The sequence below is a fragment of the Platalea leucorodia genome, assembly GCF_965183815.1.
Source record: "Platalea leucorodia genome assembly, chromosome: 12".
NCBI classification, from domain to species: domain Eukaryota; kingdom Metazoa; phylum Chordata; class Aves; order Pelecaniformes; family Threskiornithidae; genus Platalea; species Platalea leucorodia.
In genome coordinates this window covers 10,389,549-10,415,668 of record NC_138834.1, presented here as the reverse complement: position 1 = coordinate 10,415,668, position 26,120 = coordinate 10,389,549, and the positions used below count along the sequence as shown (strand labels likewise).

The window sequence follows — 26,120 nt, the reverse complement described above, 5'->3', positions numbered from 1 at the left end:
CATGACCAATGTACTTAAAAATGAATTCTATATGGTATGGCCACCTGGGACGAAGTTGCAGTGACAACGTAGGTCTCATGACCAGACAGGAGAACAAAACAAATAATACTTTTTTCGATCCTATAATTGTGGCATGAACAAAATATCATGTAGTTTAGAAACCAGGGAGAGAATCTTGCTTCAGTTCTAACTGTGGAAGATGTCAAAAGAGAAGACACCTGTATCTTTTTCTTAGTGTGCTGTTCTGTTCCTTCTGATAGACTGACTTGGTCCTTGTGATCAGTTAAGTGCATCATAACAATATTATCTATATTAGGTGCACCAGAAATTTGAATTGTGCTGCCTGACCTATCTGTACTTAAATAAGTTGAATTTGCACTGCAGAAGTTTATTTTGCTCATGAAAACCTCAGGTTTTGTCAGAATTGTAGCAGGAAGCTATTGAACATTGCAGGATTCAAAAACGTTCCTGTAGATGTATATAGATTAAAGCAACATCTGTTGTTATTACAGCTGACAGCTTTGAAAACGGTGGCATTTTAAATTGTGTGGGGGTGAGTGTGTGTTTGTGGGGTTGTTTGCTTGCTTGTTAACACAGTTTCCAAGGATCCTGGGTCAGGATGATCTCTGACATCATAAACAGAATATCACCGGAGTCCTTGCACTGGGTCTGTTGTTCACCCTCTGACGTTCACCCTGTGTCTGCCTTCTAATACTTTTCTTAATTTATGATTGTTCATTTCCTCAGATCCTTCTGAAAAATGATGTATGAGAGTTCTTTAGATGGTTAGCCTTGCATTTCCTTGAGTATTGCATAAAAGTTCAGCTGGTTTCAGAAATTTTTGACATGTTTGAACTCCTTTTAGGCCGCAGGTAAAGGTTATATGGGGTTTTTTTTGAGCAGAATATTGCTCAGGTTAAAATATTCCATGCTCCTTATATACAACGAGCATTTCTGTAAGGCTGTATTGGATCTTCTTGCCTGTAGTGACTCTGAAGTGTTGGTTCTAAGTTGTATAAAATGATGTTTTCCACTCTTCTGCTAATTTCCAGGAACAAAGGCTGGTGTGGAAATAAGAACAGTGTGAAAATTCATTAGTTGCTCTGACTTTAATGGTTGGGAAAATTACACAGTAGTTTTTAGGTTTGCCCACTGAGAAGAATCTTGCGCAATGGCGGTGCGTTTGTTAACTTCAGCAGGTTTCAGGAGTAGGCAGAAATGTAAGTTCTTGGAATTAAAGAAGCTGCTGAAACTACAGAGTAAAAAAGTAGGTGAAGATAAAAGGAAATGTGAGAAGAAGAGTATTTTCTTTAGCTTCTTTTATTTTCCTACAGTGAATCAACTCTACATGTGAACCATGGTATCTCTGGGTAGTTACCTGTGCTGTCCCTGGCACCTGGGTACTTGCCAACCCCATTTCCTTACAGTACCTCCAGCCATCTATGGCCTTCCAGTGACTAATTAGCTCTCTCAGGGTGTCCTGATCTTTGTGTTTGAACATCTACTCATGTAATAGCTGCTAAACCTTCGTATTCTGTTCTTGCAACTTCTCAGATCATGGCAAACTGACCACATGATGAAGTTTATGGTCAAATACACGTGTGTGAGTTATCGCGCAGCTTGGCATAAAGCAACATGTTCAGCTCTGACGTTTGGGCTGTTGCTCAAAGTAGAGCAATTTGCCTGCCAGTACTTAAGAATAAATGAAGTTGCTGTTTGTAAACTTGGTTGAAATTGCAAAGAAGTATGCCAGTGCATTTAAAGATGTACTGCATATGGAATGAATTTTCAAGAATGCAGAAATTTGCTTTTTATAGTGCTGTTAATAATAATTCAAGCTACATATTAGCTTATATTAGCAGGAGTACTATATAAAGGGCAACTACACAGATGAAAGTAACAAAATTTTTGGTTTAGTCTGCTGTATACAGGACAAGAAACAGTACGTTTACTGATACAAAGGAGATTTGAGGTGCATATTAGGAAAAATATTTTAATGATGAAAATCATGAAGCAGTGTAATGAGATTGCCTGAATAAAACATGCAGTATCCTTCTGTAGGGAAGTTTAGAAACAGTTTGGACAAATCTGAATCTGAATCTGAATTCTCTCAGTGCCAGGAGGCACACAAGGCGCGAACATCGTTCTTCCACTTCGATCGGTCTTCAGCTGCGTGCCGTGCCGCTCTCAACCTCCACCATCCGACACCAGGTCGTTTTTGGACGACCCCGCTTTCTTCTTCCCTCTGGGATCCACCCAAGGGCCACAGCGCAGTCTTCTGTCGATTTTTTCAGGACATGACCGATCCAGTTCCATCTCCTTCTCCTCACTTCGTTACTGATTTTCTCCATCCCCGCCATTTCTGATGCTGGTCGTTTCTGCAACTTTTTTTTTTTTTCCTGGGAGGAGGTAGTTGGCCTCCTGCCCAACCCCCATGACTTGGAGGGCCAGTGGTTTTTCTGTCAGGGTGGCCTTCCCTTAGGCTGCGTTGGTTCGCGGCACCTTCTTCAATTTTACCCGGTGCACCCTCCAGAGAGGGATCCCCTATCCACCACCCAGGGGACGCGCCTTCTAGCCGTGCAGCCCCAGCCGAAGGGTTTGGACAAATACCTGTCAGAAAAAAATTGGGTATAATCATATGGAAAATAAAAGATCAATAGTTTCTACTTTGATGCTTTCCTATTGTTGTTGTTGTTTGACTTAAAGGAAAAAAAAAAAGAAAAGTCTGTAGACCATTTTGATGCTTGAGACAGGATGTGAATTTGCAGCTTGCTTCCCTTTGCCCCTAAAAATATGCCTCAGCTTGCTCTGGTAATGTATTTAAGCCCTGCAATTGTTGTGTTGTGGTAACAATATGTGATATTCGTAACTTTTTTTGGTCTACAGGACTAAAAATGGATGACACCAACCTCAATTATAGTAGTCTAAACCTTTAATGAATATTTCCAAGTACTTTGTATGTTACCATATGTACGTGTTGCCTGTTGCCAAATACAATTACTGCAGAATTCACGACTGTCTTGTAATCAGAGTTGTACGAAGATATTCTTGCTGAATTTTTGGGGGTCCTTGGGAGAGAGTAGGTTATACATGATCAAAACAGTTACTGACTGCAAATGACTGGCTGAGGAAAATAAGGAATGTAGAAAGTTAAATGAGGAGAAAGGGTGTACCAGAATCAATGGAATTGGGACTTTCCACAGCTTGCTTTAAATAATAATCTTTATAATTAAAAAGCTTACACCTGTTTTTCTTTGTTACTTTGTATTGCCTGAAGTTGACAATCCGGGAAGGTGGCTCTGCCAATAACGATCGTTCTGTTGCTAAAATAAATTGTGTACCCTACTAATTTCTGTGAGTATACCCAGTTCCAAAGACTCATCCTTCCCTTCCCGTTTATGCGCAATTTGCAGTCTGCAGGTGGCTGGCTATAGAGGTTTGTGAGTAGATGTACCAGTGCAAGTTCTTTGGTTTGAAGAGAATTTATACATTCTTCCATTGTCTGTGCATGCAGGTGTTTCTGTGTGATCTACGTATCAAACTTTGGATATATCGGCATCATCGTCACGTTCACACCTGCCACCTATTCAGATAAACTTCCTTACCTGGTGACTATGCTTTGTGTTGTAGACTCAAATAATATGGCTGAGGAGGAAAAACTTGTGAATATGTGGAGTGCAGCATACTAAAATAGGCTACAGCTAGTCTTATGCCCGAAGAAGGCAATATGTCTTCTAGAAGACATCCTTTGTAGGGAATGATACGTTTTATAAGGCTCTTTTCTGTTACTTCTGTACCCCCCCCAAAAGTCAATAGATAAACAATTTACTTTTTTAAGAATCTCATTCTGAATCAATAATTTGTTCTGCACTAATGCTGGTGGCTTTAATTTCTGCTATACAGTTTCTAATATTTTGATTCTTTTTTTTTTCCTTTTTTGAGTAGCATTTCTTAACACTAACATATAATTTCTCCCTTCCACCCCCCTAGATTTCTTTCTTTGGATCAAAACCTTTTGGAAGAAGAAGTCCTGACAGTCCCATGTTGAGCAAAGCAGAATTTGTTGAGAAAGTTCGCCAGAGCAACCAGGCTTGCCATGATGGTGATTTTCATACAGCAATCGTGTTGTACAATGAGGCTTTGGGAGTTGATCCTCAGAACTGCATTCTCTACAGTAACCGTTCGGCAGCCTACATGAAAATCCAACAGTATGACAAGGCCCTGGATGACGCAATCAAAGCACGACTTCTAAATCCCAAATGGCCAAAGGTAAGAAAGCGTATTTGTCTTCTGGGGAAGGAGTAACTCCTTTGGGATTGTTATTCACATACGTAACACCTAATGTAAACCAGTGCATATATTTCTGTACTAAAGTCTGTTTTTGCTAAAAGCTCCAGATAATAATATCTTCTGTGTTTAAAAGTTGCTTGACTTGAATTTCCTGTTGGGTATTAAACTGTTTTCTGTGTAAACATACTTTTCCCCAATGGGGGTATGATAGTATTTTACTATTTTAAACCAGCATGGTTTCTGGGTTGTGAAGACCAGACATCTCTTTTAATGTTAAATGTAGTCAGCATTCAGTAGCATCCAGGAACGTTTTGTTGCAAAACTTCTTGAGAGGTAGCACAGAGATTCTTATTAGTAATGGAGCAATAAGGCCTTTCAAAATAGTGTTCAAAGAGTGTTTATGTGTAGTATATTTTGGATAAACATTTTAAGAAATGTGTATCTTAGCATTCTTAGTAAGATCTGACTATGCAAGGAAACACTTTGTAAAGAGTAAATGGTGTTGATTGCCTGTGTCTTTTGGGGTTGCTTCCCACTAACTGCAATTGATTGCTTCAGTAACTGACTCACCCTTGGCTAGCCCAGGGCCAGCCCTTTACATGCTAATCAATTTTGATAGCATCTGCTCCAGATTCCATTTCTTCTGTCAGTCCCTCACACAGTCTTACTAGCCACTTTAGCTAAAGATGCAATTTAAGAGCAGATTCACGACCCAGGTTCCTCTCCTCAGAAATCATGGCAGGTAGCAAGCATAATGCTCTCCATCAGCTGGACTCCAAACGATTGAAGTTAAGTTTCCTTTTATTTCAAAGCAGATCACTATAAGTCTTGTATTCTGTTTTTCAGTTGTTTATTAGCTTCTAGAAAAGCCTTATCATACGCTTCTTTAAGACTTTAATTACTTTACCCATACTCTAAGCACAAATCCAAACTCTGCTCATTATCAGCTCCATGTGCTGAGACTGTTGCATACCTTTAAACCAACATTGCCTGCTCTCCCTTTTCTTATCGGTCATTGCCTGTATCTTGTCTGGATATTTAGTAGTCCGTTAACTAAAAACATGAGTATTAGTCTAGTGGCCAACTGCTTAGCAATTACATTTCCAAACTCCCCATCGTTTCATTTTCTCTGCTGCAGTAAATAGATGCCCTGTTTTTTCATGCCTGCATAGTGTATTTCCATATGGAAAGTGGAAGCTGTTGTATAAAAATATATATATGTTCACAGAACACAGGATTTTTTTCCTAGATACGTGTATATGGTTTGAGGATTCAGTGCTGTGAAAGCTTTTCCTGTTTCTGCAGCTCCTGAGACATCACCTTGCTAACTGAGGCATGTGTCTGCTCATTCCACCTCAGAAGGAATGACAGGGATTGCAACATCTGAGTACATTTGAAGGCAAAAGACTGGTGGTATCTTTTCATCAGTACAATCTGTGTGCACAATGTCACTTTTGTCTCAGCCTTCAATCATGGCTGGGCCCACAGAGTGGCGGTGAATGGAGTTCAATCCAGTTGGCAGCCGGTCACAAGTGGTGTTCCCCAGGGCTCAGTATCGGGGCCAGTTCTGTTTAATATCTTTATCAATTATCTGAATGAGGGGATCAAGTGCACCCTCAGTAAGTTTGCAGATGACATCAAGTTGAGTGGGAGTGTTGATCTGCTGGAGAGCAGGAAGGCTCTACAGAGGGATCTGGACAGGCCGGAGTGATGGGCCGAGGCCAATTGTATAAGGTTCAATAAGGCCAAGTACCGGGTCCTGCACTTGGGTCACAACAACCCCATGCAATGGTACAGGCCTGGGGAAGAGTGGCTGGAGAGTTGCCCGGTGGAAAAGGACCTGGGGGTGTTTGTTGACAGCCGGCTGAATATGAGCCGGCAGTGTGCACAGGTGGCCAACAGCATCCTGACTTGTATCAGGAATAGTGTGGCCAGCAGGACTAGGGAAGTGATCGTCTCTGTGTACTCGGCACTGGTGAGGCCACATCTTGAATCCTGTGTTCAGTTTTGGGCCCCTCAGTACAAGAAGGACATTGAGGTGCTGAAGCGTGGCCAGAGAAGGGCAACGAGGCTGGTGAAGGGTCTAGAGCGCAAGTCTTACATGAGCGGCTGAGGGAGCTGGGGTTGTTTAGTCTGGAGAAGAGGAGGCTGAGGGGAGACTTTATTGCTCTCTGCAACTACCTGAAAGGAGGTTGTAGCCAGGTGGGGGTCGGTCTCTTCTCCCAAGTAACAAGCAATAGAACAAGAGGAAATGGCCTCAAGTTGCGCCAGGGGAGGTTTAGGTTGGATATTAGGAAACATTTCTTCACGAAAAGGGTTGTCAGGCATTGGAACAGGCTGCCCAGGGAAGTGGTTGAGTCTCCATCCCTGGAGGTATTTAAAAGACGGGTAGACATGGTGCTTAGGCACGTGGTTTAGTGGTGGACTTGGCAGTGTTAAGTTAATGGTTGGGCTTGATGATCTTAAAGGTCTTTTCCAACCTAAACGATTCTATGATTCTGCGTGTAAACTGTGAGAGCTTGTCTACTGGACTGCTAGCCATGACTTCCTTTGGTAATTCTCTCATTCTCTCACCAGGAGAGAGAGCATCCTGCAGGTATTTTCATTTGATGCATCTTTCTGAAGGAAAAGAGCCTGACTTCTCCTCCCCCCCCCCCCCCCCCCCCCCCCCCCCCGGTCAAAATTTGGTATTTTAACTCTGGAATTTCTGGAGTCAAGAAACTACAATTTTATACAAACTTTCTCACTCTGAGTGTCTCTCTTTAGTGAGACCAGAAAACTGCTTTAGAAAAATGTTATTGAAAGTGTTTTCTAAAGCTTTGCCCACTCATAGTCACAAAAGGAAGACCATGGGCCAGGGGAGATCCTTCCCTTTTGTTGATCTGATTTTTTGGAGTTGCCATCTTGAATTGCAGCACTTTAATTTGTGTTTTTCTTTCATATGTTATTTTCACACTTTTGTACTTTCTTTTTCTTTTCACTTTTATACTGCTGTTTAATCTTTCTTAAAGAGCTTTAATGTGTTCCCCCTGTTTTTTTTTCTTCTCAACTTGTCTGCAATTTACTGTTTATATCAGTCCACATTAGAAAGAAACTCCTGCTTTGGCAGGGGGATGATTTATAAGCTTGTAAATTTTTGTTTGGTTTTTCGGTTTGTTTTTTTTTTTTTTGTCATTAACTTCTGTCTTGTATTACTGAATGTCATAAAAGATTTTGCATATATTTGTACGAAGGACTGTGTTTAAAAAAAGAAAATTGCATTACCGTCATTAAACTCTAGATTTCCAGGTCAGTTGTCTGAATGCAGGGAGTTAGAGTATAAAAGCAAGGGTGCTTTTGCTTAGTTTTGTATCCTGTTTCTGAGAAATCTGGTAGTGATTTACTATAGTGCACATTTAGATGAAAAGTTAGGAAAAGACTTCATAAAAGAATACTTTTAAAATGCCAGTCACAGATAGAAGTATAACAAGACCTTTGAAATGAATCATTGGAAGAGATTTGTGGAACAAAATAGAAAATAAGATGGAATAGAAGATTACTAGCTAAAAGGCTAGCTGTGTTAAATGAAGGCATTATTATCAGTCTGTTAAATACAGAAATAATAGACTATGTATTGATGCAGTACTAAGGTGGAATAGTTAAAAAAAAAAACAAAATCATTTTTAGTAATGAAAAAATGAGTCTTTTTTCAGGTAGATTATGTTATTGAAGTAAAAACATGAAAGAACTCTGTTTTGATTCTAGTTCTGCTATTAAAAGTCCACTAGACTTTGAGCAAACTTTATTTCTTTGTTTATTCTTTTTTTACAAAAAGGTGAGGAGTCACTTTTTACAGAACGTTTTGAGCCTTATTGGTGGAAGAAGTAGTGGCAGACCTAAATGAGCTTGTTATGATGACATCTGTCCTTGCTTTATTGGATCAATGTGTAAAGGATATCTTGCTCCATGATACAAAATATTTATATACTTAGAAAGTTACTATCAGTTGGAAACAGAAGAGTCAAAGTAGCTTTTGCAGGCTTTCTGTCCTGTATAAAGCTCATTCTCAGTCCCTGTTTGTATCTTTCTTTTTCTCTTTTCACAGTGGTATCTTTAGTTTGTCAGATTTTCAGTGCTTCACACACTCTCCTCTTTTCTCCTAAACCACCAGAATCCCATTTGGAACCCTGTGTTCTGGTTTTTAATTTTAATGACTCAGTGGTTTTTTGTTATTCTAGATTTGGTCCTACACTATATACTTTTTAAAATAAGTGAGTACCAAGAAAAAAGAGGTTTTGTTTTTCTTCAGCTATATGTGGTACATCAGCTCTTATAAAAAAAAAAATTCTAATTGACATGACAAGCAAAGTCAAAATTGAGCTCCTTTAGAACATTCCTATTTATATGTTCTTGAATGGCACCCTAATAGGAGAATATATAAATGAATCAGAGCTGCTGTCTACAATTGATATTCAAGAAAGACGTGCTTCTACCCCCACCCTGGCACCACCACCAAAAAAAAAAAAAAATCTGAATTTTGGATGTTTTCTAAAAAATTCCAAATGTTAAAGCATGTGTTTCTGGCATCTATTTAACCTGAAGTGAAAAACATTATTTATAATAACTGCTGTTATTTAAACTTGTGCTGTAAAATAGTATAGACTTGGCTCACGATCCATGCTGGTCCTGAGGCAGTTTGTTAGATGATTTGTGTATTGATTCCACCACTTCTTCCCTCTGTTCCAGCCCAAAGCTGGCTGATTGTATCTGTTCAGCCTTTGCCATGGCCATTGGCCAATAAATGTCCCACAGGTCCAGTGCCAGCTGAACTTGAAACGGGGTCGGTCCCTCATGACAGAGCTGTGACATGGATTTGCCTCTCGCCACCTGACCGGTGGAGTGTGACCATTCCCACACTGCAGCACCATCCATCTTGGATGTTGCCTTCCATCTTGGATGTTGCCTTCCATCTTGGAGCCCCCAGTTCATGGCTTTGAAGCCAAGCTCTTAGCAGAGTTGAGGAATAAATCATATGACTACAAGTATTTAGCATTGTTGGGTTTAAGGCTAATGTGTTTTGCAAGGTTTATATAATCACGTACATGAGAGAAGCAGCTGGTCTAACTTTAAGAGATGGTAATGAGACCTAATGTGAATCATCAGATCATCCTGCATCATTTTACTTAGAGGCTGTGTCTCAGTCATGTTCTCTGTGACAGTAGGTGTATTTCAAGTCTGATCTGCAATGAGATCTGATCTTTTATTGTCATGGTTCTTTTAAGCTTCTGTGTGTAGAAACAGATTTTGGGTTCACTTGGGCCAAAGGTACAGTAATGGCATAAACATGAGATGAATTTCCCTTCAAGGCCTTTCATTAGCTGGCTTGAAGGTCTGTAAGGTGTTGAACAGGAAATGATTTGTAAAGGTCAGAGACAGACTGCACTGTCTGCCCTCATTTACACAGCTATGACAGAAGTGTCATAAAAATGGCCTGGCAGGGAGTACATCTTGGCTTTTAAAAAGGAGCCATCATGCTACTACAGTAATTGAGATAATGAAAACCCACAGCTGAATGAATTAATTTTTTTATCCTCCGTGTGTTGTTTCCATCTGGAATTGTGATTTTCACACTCTTCTACATAGTACTTCCCTTTTGCTTTGAATTGTTGTTTCCACAGAAATCATCTGCGATGACTTAGGTTTCAGACGAAAATGAAAAATTTTGCCAAGTTCTGTTTGTCATTAATTTGGCTGCTCCACAATGAGGGTGACTGTTGGCTTAAGACGTCTGCATCTACAAATTGAGGCCAGTAGCTGCCACTACATCTTCATTCTGTCTCAGGAGTTTGTGTTAGTTTGGTGAGGAGTAGTTGCTTTAGGTGCTGAATCTGACTGTGAAAGTCTCATCCCAGGAGGAGTGCTCCATTAAATGTTCCTTTTCAAGCCTTCAGCCCTCTTCGTCATAGTTTCCTCCATTGTGGATTTGTTAATTTCTCTTCGCATGCCCTTTCTTGTTCTTGGCGAGTGTCCTTTTTTCCCAGTTTCCCTGATTCTTCAAATAATATATTTAATAAATCAGCCTTTTTCTCTTAGACACCTAAATGATATTTCCTTTCTTCCATATATCTATGATGAGCAAGGGCATACTGGGAACCAAAGTTAGTGAAAGTATCTGTCTTATGATAGAATTGGAATTTAATCTTATTTTTAGGATTTTTTTGGTATGTTTTTTATCCTGAATGTCATTAGAAAGTTTACTTTTTATTCCTGAAACTGCCATGCTACTTTTCAGCAGCATGTTTGGTAAGAGGACAGTGTCATTGTACAGCTAAGCCGATGAGAACCACTTCAGTGATAAAAAGCTAGGTGAACAGGCTTAAAATTCCTATTGGTGACATAACAGAGTTTACTGCTAGAATAAATTCTATCTCCACATTTGCAATTATTTAACAGTGTAACCAAATTGACAATTTCAATTAAAATATTAGCTAGGATGAATGGAACTGAAATACTGAAGCCTGTTGGTGAGATTTTCTTGTTTAAAAATAATTCATGTTAATTCTGTTTCCATAAAATATCAGCAAGGGCAAAGAAAGGGATCAGTATCTAGAAAGCTCATTTGAACATCCAGTTAAAAGTGCAAGCTTATTAACTTTGAAAGCCACACCTATTAGCTAAGCTCTACTAATTTTTGGAGCTGTTAACAGAGACAGAGTGAAATTCTTTCTGCTTTCAGCATACCAGCTATAGCAACTGTCCTGGGGTGATTAATGTAAGTCAGTGCATATGATAAATGCTAATTACTTGTAATTATTTTACCATAATGAGATAGCTATTTATCTGCTTGTAGGGGATGATGAATTCCGCATCTCTCTAGACTGAACTGTATTTTAAAAATTTTTTTGTCATTTCTATGGCAGAAAACGGCAGTGCAGCAGAGGGGTTTTGGTGCTTGCAGTAGCTGGAGCTCTTGCGTTACTCTCATTCCTTTATGGAAAAAGCACAGAGAAGTCTTTGTTTCTTTTTTATTTAGTTGAAGGACACAAACATAAATGAGTTTTCTGACTGAACTGGAAAACAACTTTTGGTCAGATGAGGCAGAGGCGAAATCAGACACTATCCTGGCTACGGAGTGTTTTTTTTTGTCCCTATTCCCGTTTTACTGACAGATAAACAGGGTGGTTACCCACCCCCCCGATTACTTTGTGAAATGCCAGTCCTCTGTTTGGGTGGTAACAAGGGGAATGCTAGGTAGCATTAGTGTGCTCCTCAGCTGTTTCTGATTATTGGGAGCAGTGCTTATCCAACAGAAATGCTTTGGAAATCACAGCAGAGATGGGAAATGCTGGAATGGAGGCAGCTTAAGTTTGTGTGGTATGTTTTCCTCATTTTCAACATTTACGTTTTCTAAAATGTGTATTAGTATTTTTACTACACAATTAATTCTAATTTTAGCGAGAACAAAGAAAGGTGTACTTTGGGGACTAATTATTCTGATATGTTTTGAACACAGAAATTTCAGGTTGGATTGGATATCTGATATCAGAAAATATGCAGTGGTGTTTATAAACTTATTACAGGTCTAGATAGTTGGTTGTTAGTCAAGCTCGGTTTGCAGCGCTATCCCTACATAGTACGTGGATTTTTTTGCGTGTGTGTGTTTGCAACTTGTCGGTGTGAGACAACAGGAGGGCACTGTCTAAAGTTGAACACTTATGTTGCGTATTTTAATATCAAAGGTGCTTCATAGTTTTTTTTTTTTAAATAATTATTTGATTTTTATTGATGGAACATAACTGGGAAAATTGAAACTTATGCATACAAAATCTGAGCAATTTTATTAATTAGCCAGAAGAGGGAGCTTAACAGGTATAGTTGGTATTTTGTTTGAAAGGCCTGAGTTTTAAATACAGAACCCAGTTTCCTTTTACTTAGGAAACTGAAAAAAATAATTTGAATCCAAGTTTTCTGAGATTTAAGCTGCTATACATAAATTTGTTTCTTTTCCTCCTTTATCTTGGGTATGCAATTTGTTAATTCTTACATTCTTTTTTTTTTATCATCAGCATTTACAATGCTAATGGGGAACATCACAGTCTTACATGTGTTTGAAATAAATGTGTTTTCACTCTCTAACCAGACCAATGCATTAAGCCGATCCTTTCTTCAGAGAATGGCAAACAAAACCAAAACAAAAATATTGTGAAATAAAGATGTGAAATGAGACAGTGTAGAAAGTGAGACAGTGGTTGTTCTTGCTTTCAAACACAATTGTCTATCACTTTGAATTTTCATACATCTTATATTAATTTTCATGCAGCTTATATTTCCAGTTAGGGTCTTGAGTTAATTTAAGTTCCGATCCCCCATCCTCCCCCCTCCAGCCCAGTTCTCCCAAGATACTTTTTTCCTTCTTTTTTTGTACTACTTTTGAATATTGTGAAGTCTAAGCAAGGATCCTTTAAAGTAACATAACTTGGTTTCCCTTCTTTCTACACTGGGGCACACTAGCATACTGTGTCCCCAAATGAGTTCCTCTTAGAGGTGTGTGCTCCCGCTGCAGTTATCCTCTTGTGAACTTAATTTAAAAAAACAAAACAACAACAAAAAAGCTAGATTATGAAAATCTGTGGATGGAAGTCATCTTCTTAACATGGCTCCCCTCCCCCCCCAAAAATCTGTCTATAAAGCATTAATTCATGTTGAGTAATAAGCAAGTATATATAATAAATACATCTGCTTATCTACTGCAACTTTAAATCAAACATGAACAATGAGAAAGTGAGTGAGGTAAGAAATGTTCTGATCTGTTGCAGATCAGAATAATTTACTGTGGGTGTTGTGTTGTATGACTAGCGTGTTTGTTACAACAGCATGTAAAACTGTAGTGTTTGTCTGAAAGGGTTGGCTTGGAAGTCCTGCTATGTTAAAAATATTTTGCATACGTATCACTGAGAAATGCAAAGATAACAGAATATTTTAGGAATTAAATTGTATTTTGGGAATACCCTACAGGCAAATTGGATCAGGCTCATTTTGTTCTTTCGTTTCCCACCAAACAGTTTCTTTGTTTTGCTGTTGATCAGGCTCTAGAAAGTTTTTATTCAGTTTCTCTTCACAGCTGTTCAGCCTGAGTATCCTAGGCACGTAAATGAAAATGGAGGGATATACATCCTGCGACTCTGACACCTGAACAGTCTCTTCTAGTTCTTGCTGATTTTGAGATATGGGTATTTTAAGCCTCACATTATAGAAAAAATATGCTGGGGCTTAAATGGTTTAAATTTGGGCCTAATTCTGTGCTAAAATGTAGGTTTCACTAACAGTTGCAAATGTATACTAATTGGGGCCTCAATTATCAGTAGAGAGCTGGTCTCAGCGCTATGATAGCTAACACAAAGGTACGAAAGGGCTACTGCTAGTAAGAAAACAACAATACTTATGTATGTTTTTGCACTAATGGCAAATAAAACCATTCCACTGCATGTGGTAGGGTTAGCTTTTGAGAGTCTCTTAAGACTTGCAGCATACTTATCATTTGCCCTGTGCCTAACCAGACTTGTGTTGGATTTTGACTACTTGTTACTAATGGATGGTATAGACAAACAAGCATGTCGAAAAGTACAACACGATAACTTTTGTATTTTTGGGATGACTTTATTTAGATTCTGCAAGACACTTAGTTAAAACTGTTTATACTTTATATGCCAAATTGTTCTAAGTGTAATGCAACTATAAATGGAAGTATTTTGCTTTCTTGAACCTGCGTAGCCTTTCTTGATCTGGGTAGCCCTGGATTTAGCTGGGGGGACTTCCTTTCATTACTTTCACAATCTAACTACAATCTTTAATTTCTGTCAATGTTTTTATCACTGATTTTTACTATTTTAAATAAATGGGCTGGAAAACCTGGGCAAATTGTGTAGGAAGAACTGTGAGTTGCTCCAGAAAAAGAAATGCAGAGTGAAGAAATGAGGGTAGACAGCAATAGGAGTCAGAAATGGTGGCTGTTCTGCATATGCCGAGGTTCTACTTTCTCAGCAATACCAGCTAAAACCTAAGGAATAACTGAAAGTATAGTAATATACCCTCTCTTTGCTCATTAGTTCTGGTGCTGATAGCTCTTTTTTCTTACAGAAAGAAGCCCTGCTCTGTGGTGGCAGTTTTCCAGAGCCTCTGGAGCAGTATTTTTCCTTGTTCTTATGTTGCTGTTCTCACTATCTTGCTCCTGAAGTCCCTCACACACACACACGCGCACGTGCGTGTGTGCATATGCTGGCTGAATCTCTCTCGCTACTCTTTTGAGACACAAAGTCTCAACCTCCTTTGAGTCACCCAGTCACTTCGTGGCCGATTGATTGGTACAGACTTAGCTAATGTTTTGCAGATATCTCCCATTTGTCTTTTGTGCAACTGGTGTCAGAACATCCACCTGCAGTTTTCGTATTTGTTGTCAAACTAAACTGAATTCGATGTGAAGCCTGGCTAAATATGGCATGCAGATCTTGACCTTTGATAACTTTTTGTGGTAGTGAAGTTGTCAGAAACATAGCAGCCTGAATACGCCTCTAAAAATATATGAAGCATGGCTTGAGCGATCCAGCATGCCTCTTTGAAAGTATCACGCTGTTTAGAACAGTGCTGTTCCAAATCTTCTACAAATGCTGAAGAAACACAGGGCACATGCGAAGGTAACACTTAATATTTTTTTCCAAAATATTCAAAGAAAAGCTTGAATGAGAAATTTTTTTCTGATATTCAAAGTGGCAATATTCTGCATGGTAAAAAGACCCATTATCATCAAAGATCTGTGTTCTGGCCTTCAAATGGACATAAAGTTTTGGAAATCCTCTTCTTCAATTCAGTTACGCTCCAAATGTCTGGGTCTTCACCTGTCAAAAATTCTTCAGATCCAACAGTTGCTTGGGTATATTTGTTATATTTTATTGACTGGGCTTGACTGTGTCAGTCCAAGCATACAAAGTACTTCAAAGTGTACATACTTAACCCGTGTTCTGTGTTCATTGTTTTTGCTCTGCTAGACCCAGCTACCTAAAATAGCGTTTATCGTATCTGTGGTCTCTGTTTAAATGAAAGATGCAGTCCTGTGCAGTTTGTTCTGCTGTACTTCCCAGATATTTTTACCTGAATCTTTGTAATATAAAATAGATATATTAAATACTACACTTTTTTTTGGTAGAGCAACATTTTGGTGTTTATGTCTTTATATTTAAAAAAAAAAAGGGAAAAAGTTATTTTTCATTAACCCCCCCCCCAAATCTTCCTTTCCCTAGCTGCTGTTTCCAATAACCCCTGTGGGAGGCTGGTTCCAATCTTCACATTCTCTGAGATTTTATTAAGCATTTTCTGAGTTCAGAGTTTCTTTGGGGGATGGGGAATGACAATGTCTTAGAGAAAAAAACTTTCTAGTATTACAGAATCACAGCATTGCTGAGGTTGGAAGGCGCCTCTGGAGATCGACTAGTCCAGCACCCCCTGCTCAAAGCAAGGTCAGCTATAGCAGGTTGTCCAGGACGTTGTAGCCAGATACCTAAATTATACAGAACAGCTCATTCTTATAATACAATAATAAAGAGGTATCTGAACAAATTGAAAGGTGACATATTTAAAATGGATGCAAAGAAATATGATTTTCAAATAATCCATTCTTGGACTGTGGGAGTTGATTATCACAGTATATTATTGAAAACATTAGTGTAGCCATACTTTGAAAGGACTCGAAACTTCCAGATGATGGGAGGATCAGAATTACAAAAAAAGCTCAGGATGGGTAGATGGATGAGAAATAACCTTTCATTTTTGGGGACATGAGTCACTCATTAGTGCAAAATTTTTGGAGGAGGAGGGAGAAGGCTAACTTTTATCTTCAGGTTTCCCTTTCCCATGTCATCCTCGGAAGCATCCGCTGCAGACAGCTATTGGCAGGGACTGGCCTGGGTGGAGCACTGGTCTTACCCGTGACTTGAGTTCCTAATTGCGTGTTTCAGTCTGTGCTAGGATGAAAACATTAAATATTTGTAAGGTGAGGAGCAAACACTTCATTTGTTTTATTAAGATGTGGTGGCTGAGATGCACTTTGTCTGAATCGCATAGGCATTTCCTCAGGCTTATAAGAATCGGGGTGTTGGGTGGGGTGTTGTACTTTTTTTTTTTTTTTTTTTTTTTTTTTTTGGAAAACTTGTCTCTCGTTCTTTTGCACTGAAATTTGAATTTGATCTTCTTGATGAGCGGCTAGATGATTTGTTATTACATTGGCCAAACATGCAGAAGGAAGCTGAGACCGAGTACCTCCGGAGCCCAAGGAGAGGTCGGCGCTCGCCTCGCCTGCCGAGGGTCTGCCCGTTTGGGGTGCAGCAGCCTCGCGCCCCGGGGTGCCCGCTCCTGGCCCCGCAGCTCTTGTCATGGGTGGCTGCGCTGCACCCGTCTGTGTGATCAGGAGTTTTGCTCTGCATTTTAAGACTGTGTCTGATATATACTTAAGTATAATTGCTCAGGAATTTACTGCAAGTTTAAGTACTGTGACTGCTGCTGTAGCCATCAATACAGGGATTTCCTGACCCTCTACTTGGGCAGTGCTTGATTTCCACAGACTGAGTCACACAGAAGTTGTCAGGGATGGTTTTGTCTTTAGAATTTGTTGTGTTTAACTTTCTGCTTGCTTTTTTTGTTGGCAACATTAAGCCAAACTTACCAAACAAACCAAGCAAACTTTTTTGTCTAGTATGCACTTTGCAAGCTTCCTGATGTACACAGTCTAGAAGATATTCACACCAAAAGAATCATTCTGTAAAATAACTTTAAAACAAAAACAATAGCAACAAAACTATGGTATGCACAGAGTTTAATAGCAAATGCTATCGTAGCATGGTCTAAGTACTGTGGAATTTTCTAACTGCAGAAGTGTTTTCTGCCTTTGATCAGCTGGGGAAGGCGATGTCCAAAAACCTTTCTATAATAGGAAAGTAGCTGCCTTGGAGGCATTTGCGGGGATTTGATTAAGATAACCTGTGTCCAGGTGTCAGCACAGGAGGTAATGGAAAATAGTGGTGAGAATTTTTTTTCCTTTGGTTTTCAAAGTGCCTAATAGGAAAAAAAGCTGGCTCTATTTAAAATAAATGTCTGAGCATTTGCATCATTCCAGTTCTCAGGCTACTGGAAAAAATTATGAACATGTGGCTAAATAAGAATACATTAATATGTGTCTTTATACCTAATTGGGGAGAACAGGAGGAGGTTTTAATGATAACATTGCATGTAATACTGGGGAAAGATTACACTCTTAACTTCTGCTACCAATTGATTTGCCTCTGTGACTTCAAGTTCTTCAGAAGCACAGAAAAGTTTTAAGTTTCCAATACTTTACACAGAGCAAAAAGTAATTTAAAATACTTACACTATCTTTACCATGTTAATGTGTGAACTTTTTAGGACTGAAAAACTCGAGTCATTAATAATTGAGCTTATTATGATAATTTATTTTCTTGTTTGTCTTATTACTGGGGAGAAATCATTTTGACTAATTCACAAAAATAACTATAAACCTTGTTTTGGTTACAAGATGCCACAGGTGGCCATTTATAATTTTATGTAACAGCTGTTGCCTATCTGCATTTTTTATGGCATGCACAGGTTTATCACTGCTGCTTCCCGTCGGCACAGGCCAGCACAGCATATTTGGTTTTGTATATGAGGATGTTGCCCCAGCTTTGCAGGCTCTCTCCTCTCCATGAGGCTGGAGAGACTAGAGATATCTGATATGACTTATTGATGTGTTTTTTCTTTATAGCTTTCACCAGGAGGTATGAAGACTTGTTCTTGGACTCTCTGGTCAAGTTTCTGCAGAATAGTTAGTAGTAACAATATTGGGCAGACAGCTTGCCAGAAGTCAAGACATTACTTCCCACGCTGTTCCTTTTCTTGCTCTAGATCTTCAGCTAGCTCTGCTAGTGTCAGTGGATACATGGGCTTTTTGCCAAGTATTAGGCTTGGTTTCTGTTGCTGTACTGCCTTTCATTGTTTCCCTACTAGCATAAATCAGAGCATGAGCTTTACCACCAAATGTGTGCTGTTCACTGGAGCTTGCGTGAAAGCTCCTTTTTGTAACCTTTCTTACAGGAGAAGCTGAAAGCCTTTAAGCAACTTGATGTGTTTAATAAGAAATAATTCTGACTAAATCCGGTTGTTAGACTTATTTTACTTGAGGAATGCTAGCTACTTCATAAGAACCTTTGAGAAGTAGTACTATGCGAAGTGATTCATAAGTAAATATTGAAGAGGCGGGTCCAGCCACGTGTGGTTAGTTGTGAAATGTATCTGATGTAGAAACTCATATTCGTATTTCATGGCGGTTCTTAGGTATGTGATGTCAGAGGTGTTTCTGTCCATCACGATAGTTCTCATCATCTTGCAATGTGTCTTTTGGGTTTTTTTAGGTTTTTTGGGCTTGGTTTTTTTTTTTTTTTAGTATCCAGTCTTCAAACATGCAATATTCTCTGAATTTATTTTTCTCGTGTTCCAGCTGATGCTATTACAACTTTGGCAATGATGACTTTGTCACCCTGAAGTCTTTATTGATTTCAGTTTTCCAAATCAGCACTTTGAACTACTTGGAATAAAGAGGTAAAGAAAGAGGGAAAGAATTAAGGCTAGACCTGATACAAAAAGTAAATTGAGGCAGATTATAAAACTGTTACCTGATAGAAACTATAACCTAAATCCAGCAAGAACATTGATATTGTTTGCTGTTTTGGGTCATCAGTACAGTTATACAAGGATAATTTGTGAACTTACACAGAAGAATTAAAAAAGATACCTGATAATGTTTTGGAAACTGTACTTTCACTGCTCTTTTGTTTGGAATTTTCTTTTCAGTCCGCTGCCTCTCCTTCAGTCAGAAAGAAAATCCCAGTGACAGAACACTTTCTGCTGTTTGATGTCAAGAGACATTCTCATGTTAGTTGCTAGTAAAATCCTGCCAAGTTTTAGAAACTTTCTTGAAATATGTCTGTGCAGTTGAACAGATGAAAAACTGTACTGGTACAGAAGGCACATTAGTTCTGGATTATCAACCACTCACTGTTTGTGAGAGATGAGTAGGCTGATTGGGTCCACTGGGTCTTTGTAGGGAAATGGAGATTGAGGGAACATCTTCAGTAATGATTCTGTTTTGACATATGAAAGACATTGAGCTTTTAACTTTGTGTTTGTGGGTTATATTTTCTTTAGAAACTTGTATTATTCTGTTTAGCCCAAAGAAAGAGAAGCCATCAAATAGGTAGCTGTCATAACTGAAGAACCGGTTTTGAAGCTTGGTTTCTGAATACTGAGTGACAAAGGTGATATGGGACTGAAAAGCAGCACATCAAACAATTTAATCCAGTCCCATTTAGACAATTGGCAAACAGTCCCTTTCATAAATTGATTAAGCTCTATTTTAAAACAAGGTGGGTTTTTAAATTCCTATTCTTTGAACTGGAGGTTGTTTTAGTATTTTAGTACTTTAATGGAAGTAGGTTTTCAGACAGCTATAAATGCTATACAGACATATTTATTTTGTAGGGTTTTAAGTGTAGTCTATGTACAAGTTTATTAGATATCCCTCATAACAGACCTTGTAAAATCAGATTTTCTGTTAAACAGGTGATGTTTAATTTATTTTAAGTTTACCTGAGAGACTGCATAGTGCAGTGAAGCAGGTCATGCAGATACTAAGCAGCCTCCTCTGGTTAATATAAGATCTTTTTACGTACAAAAGGAAAGCAAATGTGATCTGAGCAGACTCTATCACATTCAGTTTCAAATACTTTCATACCAAGGTAACTCATTTAGTAGTAACTAGATAATAGTTTTGATTGCATGGGAAAACATGCCCCTTCACAAGTGGAAACAGTTTGACCAAGCCCTTGACAAGAGGTCTAGTAATTTTAAAAAACAAACAAACCATACAAAACAAACCCCCAAATTCTTTCTGACCATTGTGCAAAAAACAGGAGTTAATCGAACCTTGACCAAATTAAGAAATGTGTTGGGTTTCGTTAATTCTGATAAGTAACTGTGCCATTTTGCTTCTTTATGTAGCTTGTAGTGGCTGTGTTTGTCTTGTTACTTACGCATGGTTAACTTCTATACTGCTCTGAGGTGTTTGGCAAACATTTTGTACTGTCTGAGCTCAAAAATATTGGGAGTATGCTTCCCAGCCCACCCTTAGATACTGTGAGGAGAAAAATCTCTGGTCTTGAGTGATAATCCGCAAGTATTAATGTAAATGTGGACTATGCCTAGTGAAATTCGATTTAAGAACTAAGTAACCCCTTTTAATCTAAGGTTTGGTCTTTGGGAAAGAGCAGGCAGTGTTGGGGTGAGAATAATTAACTGGTTTTTGGCATTGATTTATGGTCTTAATCTCCCAACAGAGAAGCTGTTCATTCTCGGGAGATGAAATGACTTTTTCAGACTTGAATGCATTTCGCTAATAGGATGTTCACAACCAAAGTCTAACATGGAAGCAAGAACCACAAAGATGAATGTTTTCAGCACTCTGAGGAGTACCTTGATTTTATTTTATTTCTTTGTTCTGTGTGAGTAGAAGGATGCTAACTGAACAATTCAGTAAGATGATGCTATTTGAAGCCCCAGGTACTGGTGTTTGAGTAGCTGTGTTCCCTGAAGAGCACAAGGCGTTACTGAATGAGAGGGAGCCAAGTTGGCTAACAGATTTGAAGATAAGGGTTCAACAATGGTCTGAGATTACATGCAACTGTTTAAGATGCAGAGCGGGTAAAAATGTTATTTCTTAAAACAGGGACACTTTTTCATATCAAACTGTTTTTGAGCTGCACCACCTCTTAGAGAAAAGGTGAATCGTCTGGAGAATTTATTTGATGCAAAAGGAATACGCTGTGCATATGTAATCTAACAGTAACTAGAATGAATTACTAGCACTTTTCATCAGGTGCAAATTTCTCTTATGATCTTTGTCTATCTCCTCCACTTCATTTAAAAATGTGGCTTTGTATATGTAGGTGGAGAAGAAACTTGAAAGAAGTGGGGATTTTGAGCTGTGATGCCTTTGGGTATTTGAAATGCAGGAGGGTTTTGGATGTTGTCATGTAACTGTAGGGGAATTCAACAAAATAGCTTGCACTGGTATTTTGTTAAGTGACTCCAGCTGTTAGTCATGTGACCAGTCCTTTTGAAAGAAAAGGGACATTTGCTCGTCTTGTTGTACTTCTGCTGACTGCTTGCATATCTTTATAAATGTACCCTCATGTGCTGTGGCAATCTCTAACAACCTAAAAGTTTCTCAATGAATTGCAAGTAGAGTGCCCACCCTCGGTTGCATGTAAAACTTCTGAGCAAAGAATGTGACTTGACCGCGTAACTTTTTTCGTGAATAAGCCTCTTGTTTTTAATTTGATGAGCAAGGAACTTTCCAGTCCTGTCCTCTGGCTTACAATCTGTCTTTAATTTGCAGAAAGATGCATTCCAGTTTTTCAGGCATAAAACTGTTTAATGGATTTTTTTGGCTTTGCTAGAACTTGCTGTGTTACGTTATCCTGAGATTCATGCGTGTGTGCCTATCTTTTCATCTCACAGAATCACAGCCTAGCTGAAACTGGATGGGACTTCTAGAGATCATGTAGTGCAGCCCCCACTGCTGAAAGCAGGGTCAGCCAGAGCAGGTTGTCCAGGACATTGCTCAGTCAGGTTTTGAATATCTCCAAGGATGCAGACTCCATGGCCTCGCTGGGCAACCTGTTCCAGTGTTTGACCACCCTCACCAAAAAGTTGGTTGTTGGTTTGGTTTTTTTTTTTTTTTGTTTGTTTGTTTAAATGGAATTTCTTGTATTGCAATTTGTGCCCGTTGCCTTTTATCCATTCACTGGATACCACTGAGAAGAGCCTGGTTCTGTTCTTTTATTGTCCCCCATCAGGCATTCAGACACATTAGTAAGACCCCACCCCACCAAAACCTTCCCTTCTCCAGGTTAAAAAAATGAAGGTGTCTCAGCCTCTGCTCATGTGACTGATGCTCCAGTCCCTTAATCATCTTTGTGACCTTTTCCTTGGCTTAGTCCAGGCTGTCCCTCCCTCTGGTATTGGGGTCAGAACTGGTCACAGCACTCCAGATATGTTTTTATCTTATATTCTTATTATAGATGGATTTACTCGTTAGGGTGTTCTCTTGCTGTTGTTTTCGGTGCCTTCTTCCCATCCCTTCCCTTTTCTTCTGTTCAAGTAAATTTTTTTGTTTTGGTTTTTTTTTTTCTTCTGGTAGAGTCAAGCTGGACCATGTACCAAAGTGAGCATCACTAATCTAGTGGTGGAAGAATGCTCTGTATCTTTGTCTATTTACTTATATTGAGACACTTTTTTTCTTTCTTGGTCCATGTTGAGGCGGATCTCCAAATTAATAGTGTGTTGTTTATTGTGATGAAGGGACTGCAGTTGTCTCAACTTTCTGCACCCTTGCTCTTTCTTAGTGCTGCTTTCTGATAATACTCTTGAATATAACAGCAAGTTTGTGTACCCTCTATAGTAGGATGTGTACATAATTTTTTCCCTGCATTTCATATAACACATTCTTACTGTCTGTAAAGTGGGTGGGGTAGTTCTGTTCTCATTTTACCAGTTGGGAATAGAGAGAGGGAGAGTATTTCTTCTGTTGTTTAGTGATAACTTGTGTTAGTGCCAAGCCATGTTGTTGCATCCATGTAACATGGTCTTCCGAGCGTGGAGCTGAAAGCAGCACAGCTGCGTGACTGCAGTGCTGTAACCTGAGCTAATATATCTGGCCTTGAGCATTACATCACATTGACGTGGCTATGTTGCTCTTGGTTCTGGACCTAGGATAGCTGGACACACTTTAAGCAATTTTTCAAAGGTCAGGCAGAGAGTCTGTGAAATATAAAGTTTAACCCATGTCCTAGGCACAGGATCATCCTTTTCTCTGTCCGGTGTTTTTCTAATTAGATATTTAAATAATGATCATCATGTAGTATTTTGACAGCTTTATGAGGTTAACGTTTTTCCTAACACTTAAGTTCACTGGAGAAATATTCCATTACCTTCTCTGCACCAGAAGTGACGGTTATGGTATTGCTAGGGGAAAGCTGTTGCGCCGATAAGCTGTATAGGTGCTCCTTTCCCTAAATTCTTAAAATCATGGAATAGCAGCAGTATAACATGGGAGTGGGGAGGCACACGGACGGATGACGCTATAGTTATGCCATCCTAAAAAAAAAAAAAAAAAATCTTTTTGCATGTAATGGTTGTCTTTCTGAGATGAATATACAGGAAAAACCACTCCTTTCTAAGAAATCAGCTTACTGCCTGAGAATTTGAAAACCTTACAGAGGTACTTGAGTCTCAGCATGCAACAAATCAACGTAAAATTTCCAAGCATTTAGTGTAGGGTTTCATTATTCCTTTCTGCGTTTTCTGGAACCCGTTTATATATGGAAGAAAACAACTTAAATTTTTCTTTTATGGAATTGAACTGAAATTTTTCTACTTAGTCTAAATACTGTAATGTAAATCCCTCTTTTGGAAGGTGATAGTTTTTTACTCCACGGTTTTCTTCCCACTGGAACTAGTTATACTACTGCGTAGGAATGGTATAGTGCTTTTTATTCCTATATATCTGAATATCCAATGCACAAATGCAGTTGGTTTTGGTTTTTTTTTTTTCCCCAGGAATCAGCTGTGAGAAAGAATTAATTCTGAATTTCAGAAATGAAGCTTGACCTGCAAGGGCAGTAGTTAAGAAAAAATATCTTGTTACCTGCTCACTGAGAGTCAAGCATATAGCCACTGGATATCATTTTAAGAAATTAGGATTATCTTCATCTGCTTACACAGTACTGGATTTTGTACCCAGCAGTTTTAGAGTAAAACCTTAGCATGTGTTGTTACCTCTTTTTTCTCACCTCCCCAAACCCTGAGGAGTTAGTTGCCAGATTAATTTTCTGATCAGCTTTCAGGTCTTCAGTGTTTTCTTTTTTCAATTTGTTTTTTCTTAAAAATGAGATATTTATTCCTCATTTTTTCTCAGCATACAAGGATTGAGTTTCCTCATCTTGCAGTTTAATTTCTTTCTTAATATTATCATAATGGTGACTCACAGTCTGAAGTTGAGGAGTTGTGAAGAATTATAATGAACAAAGCACACATGAGAGGGCGCTCTGTGCTTAGATATTTCAGAAGTAGTGACTAGGATCTAATTTAAGTTGTATATAGATATTCGCATTTTTTAGATATTTCTAAGAGTTGTTTGTTTTTGTTTTTTTGTTTTTTTTTTTTTCCCCAAAGTCCATACTGTTCATACTGCCTTTTCTTTTTCTTTGACATCAAGCTGGATATGGCTGGCAAGCGAGTGCTAATAAATTAGGCTCCCTGACATTGTAATGTGTATCACTGATGCAGAGCAATGGAAGGAGAGCAGCTATGTCTTATACGTGCTTTCTAGAATGGTTTGCTTTAAAACTTACTTATATATACACATTTGTTTTTCTTTGCATTTTTATTGTTAGCTCTATTTTTTGTTAACATAGTGTCTGTAAGCCCCTTATTCCCATTTATTTTTCCTTTTGCTACATTTCTGTTACTTGCTGCTTTGATTAATCAAATCACAAACAACTGTGCCTCACTTTTTTGGTTTTGTTCTGCAGCAAATAGTCCTATTTTTGTTAGGTGTTTAGTATCCTGGATTTATACCGATTCTCTGAATTAGTGACGTAGTTCTGGCTGCCCAAGGATTAGAATTTGAGCAGAACAAGGGAGAGTGTCTTAGACATTGTGGATTAAAAGGACTGCAGTGAGATTTGCTATTTTTTGAGAGCTACCAATAGGTGGCTCTATGGCAATAAAGAACAGGAGGGCATTCTAGGATGCTGGACCTGTATTATTCTGTAATACGTAAGAATGCCCTTGGAAACCTGCATTTCTTATTTGCGTATACAGTCTGATACATCATGGCATGTCTCGACATCATTGGATCCTCATCACAGACCTGCAACCTCAACCAGTCTCTGAGGAAATTAAATGCAATTGAGAGTTTGGGAGAACAAGTAGACAAGAGAAAATAGTAAAAATGGAGGAAGCAGAAAATCACCTTGACTAACAAGTCAGTAGCAAACACTTAAGTATACCATTTACACAGTATACTGCGCTATGCCAAGATCACGAAAACCCAACTAATTAGCGGTGAGGCTTGCTGAGAGCTATGTAACAACTGCAGGTATATGGACGACCTAACAGTTTTGCCTTACTGGCCTTTCAGTGTGCAGCAGATAGCACTATTCCTACCCTCCTACTTCCCTGTAGCCAAGCAGGATGTGAAGTGTACGTGGTAATGTAAAGGTAGGAACTGCAGCACAGGGATAACTGCCGCATTAAGCATAGACATTTCCTGCGTCAAAAGCATGATGACAGTTAAAACTAATGAAAACAGGAAAGAAATTTGTAGCAATTCCTATTATTTCTATAAATTTCCTATTATTTCTGTTATTAAATTTCCTATTGTTTCTATAAATCCATTGTTCTCTCAAAGTCACGACTCTCCATTTGTTTCTGAGAGTGCTAAGGTCTCAGCCCCCTGTGTGAACTTTTAGACAAAGCAGGTGACATATCCCTTTTGCCACAAGCGTCTTTGTACATGATTTCTCCTTTGCTCCAAAGGGCAAATTATAAAACCCCTTCTGTTACATGGAACAACAGAAATAAATTACAAGTAGTTTGGCTATTATCCACTAATAGACAATTTACTCTTGAAATTTGAAAAAAAAAAAAAAAAGGTTGGACAATATTGTCATTTGTGTCATATAGTCAAT

General features: G+C 38.7%; 1 protein-coding gene across 1 annotated transcript in view; it reads left to right on the top strand.

Annotated features, from left to right (window-relative positions):
- The first annotated feature begins 4,150 nt into the window (after positions 1–4,150).
- TTC28 (tetratricopeptide repeat domain 28) overlaps positions 4,151–26,120 on the top strand; it is a 185,019-nt gene continuing 163,049 nt past the window's right edge. Inside the window, exon 1 of the mRNA XM_082325233.1 lies at positions 4,151–4,269. Within this exon, the coding sequence (XP_082181359.1) occupies positions 4,195–4,269 (75 nt within the window). The 5' untranslated portion in view covers positions 4,151–4,194. The remainder of the gene's footprint in view (positions 4,270–26,120) is intronic.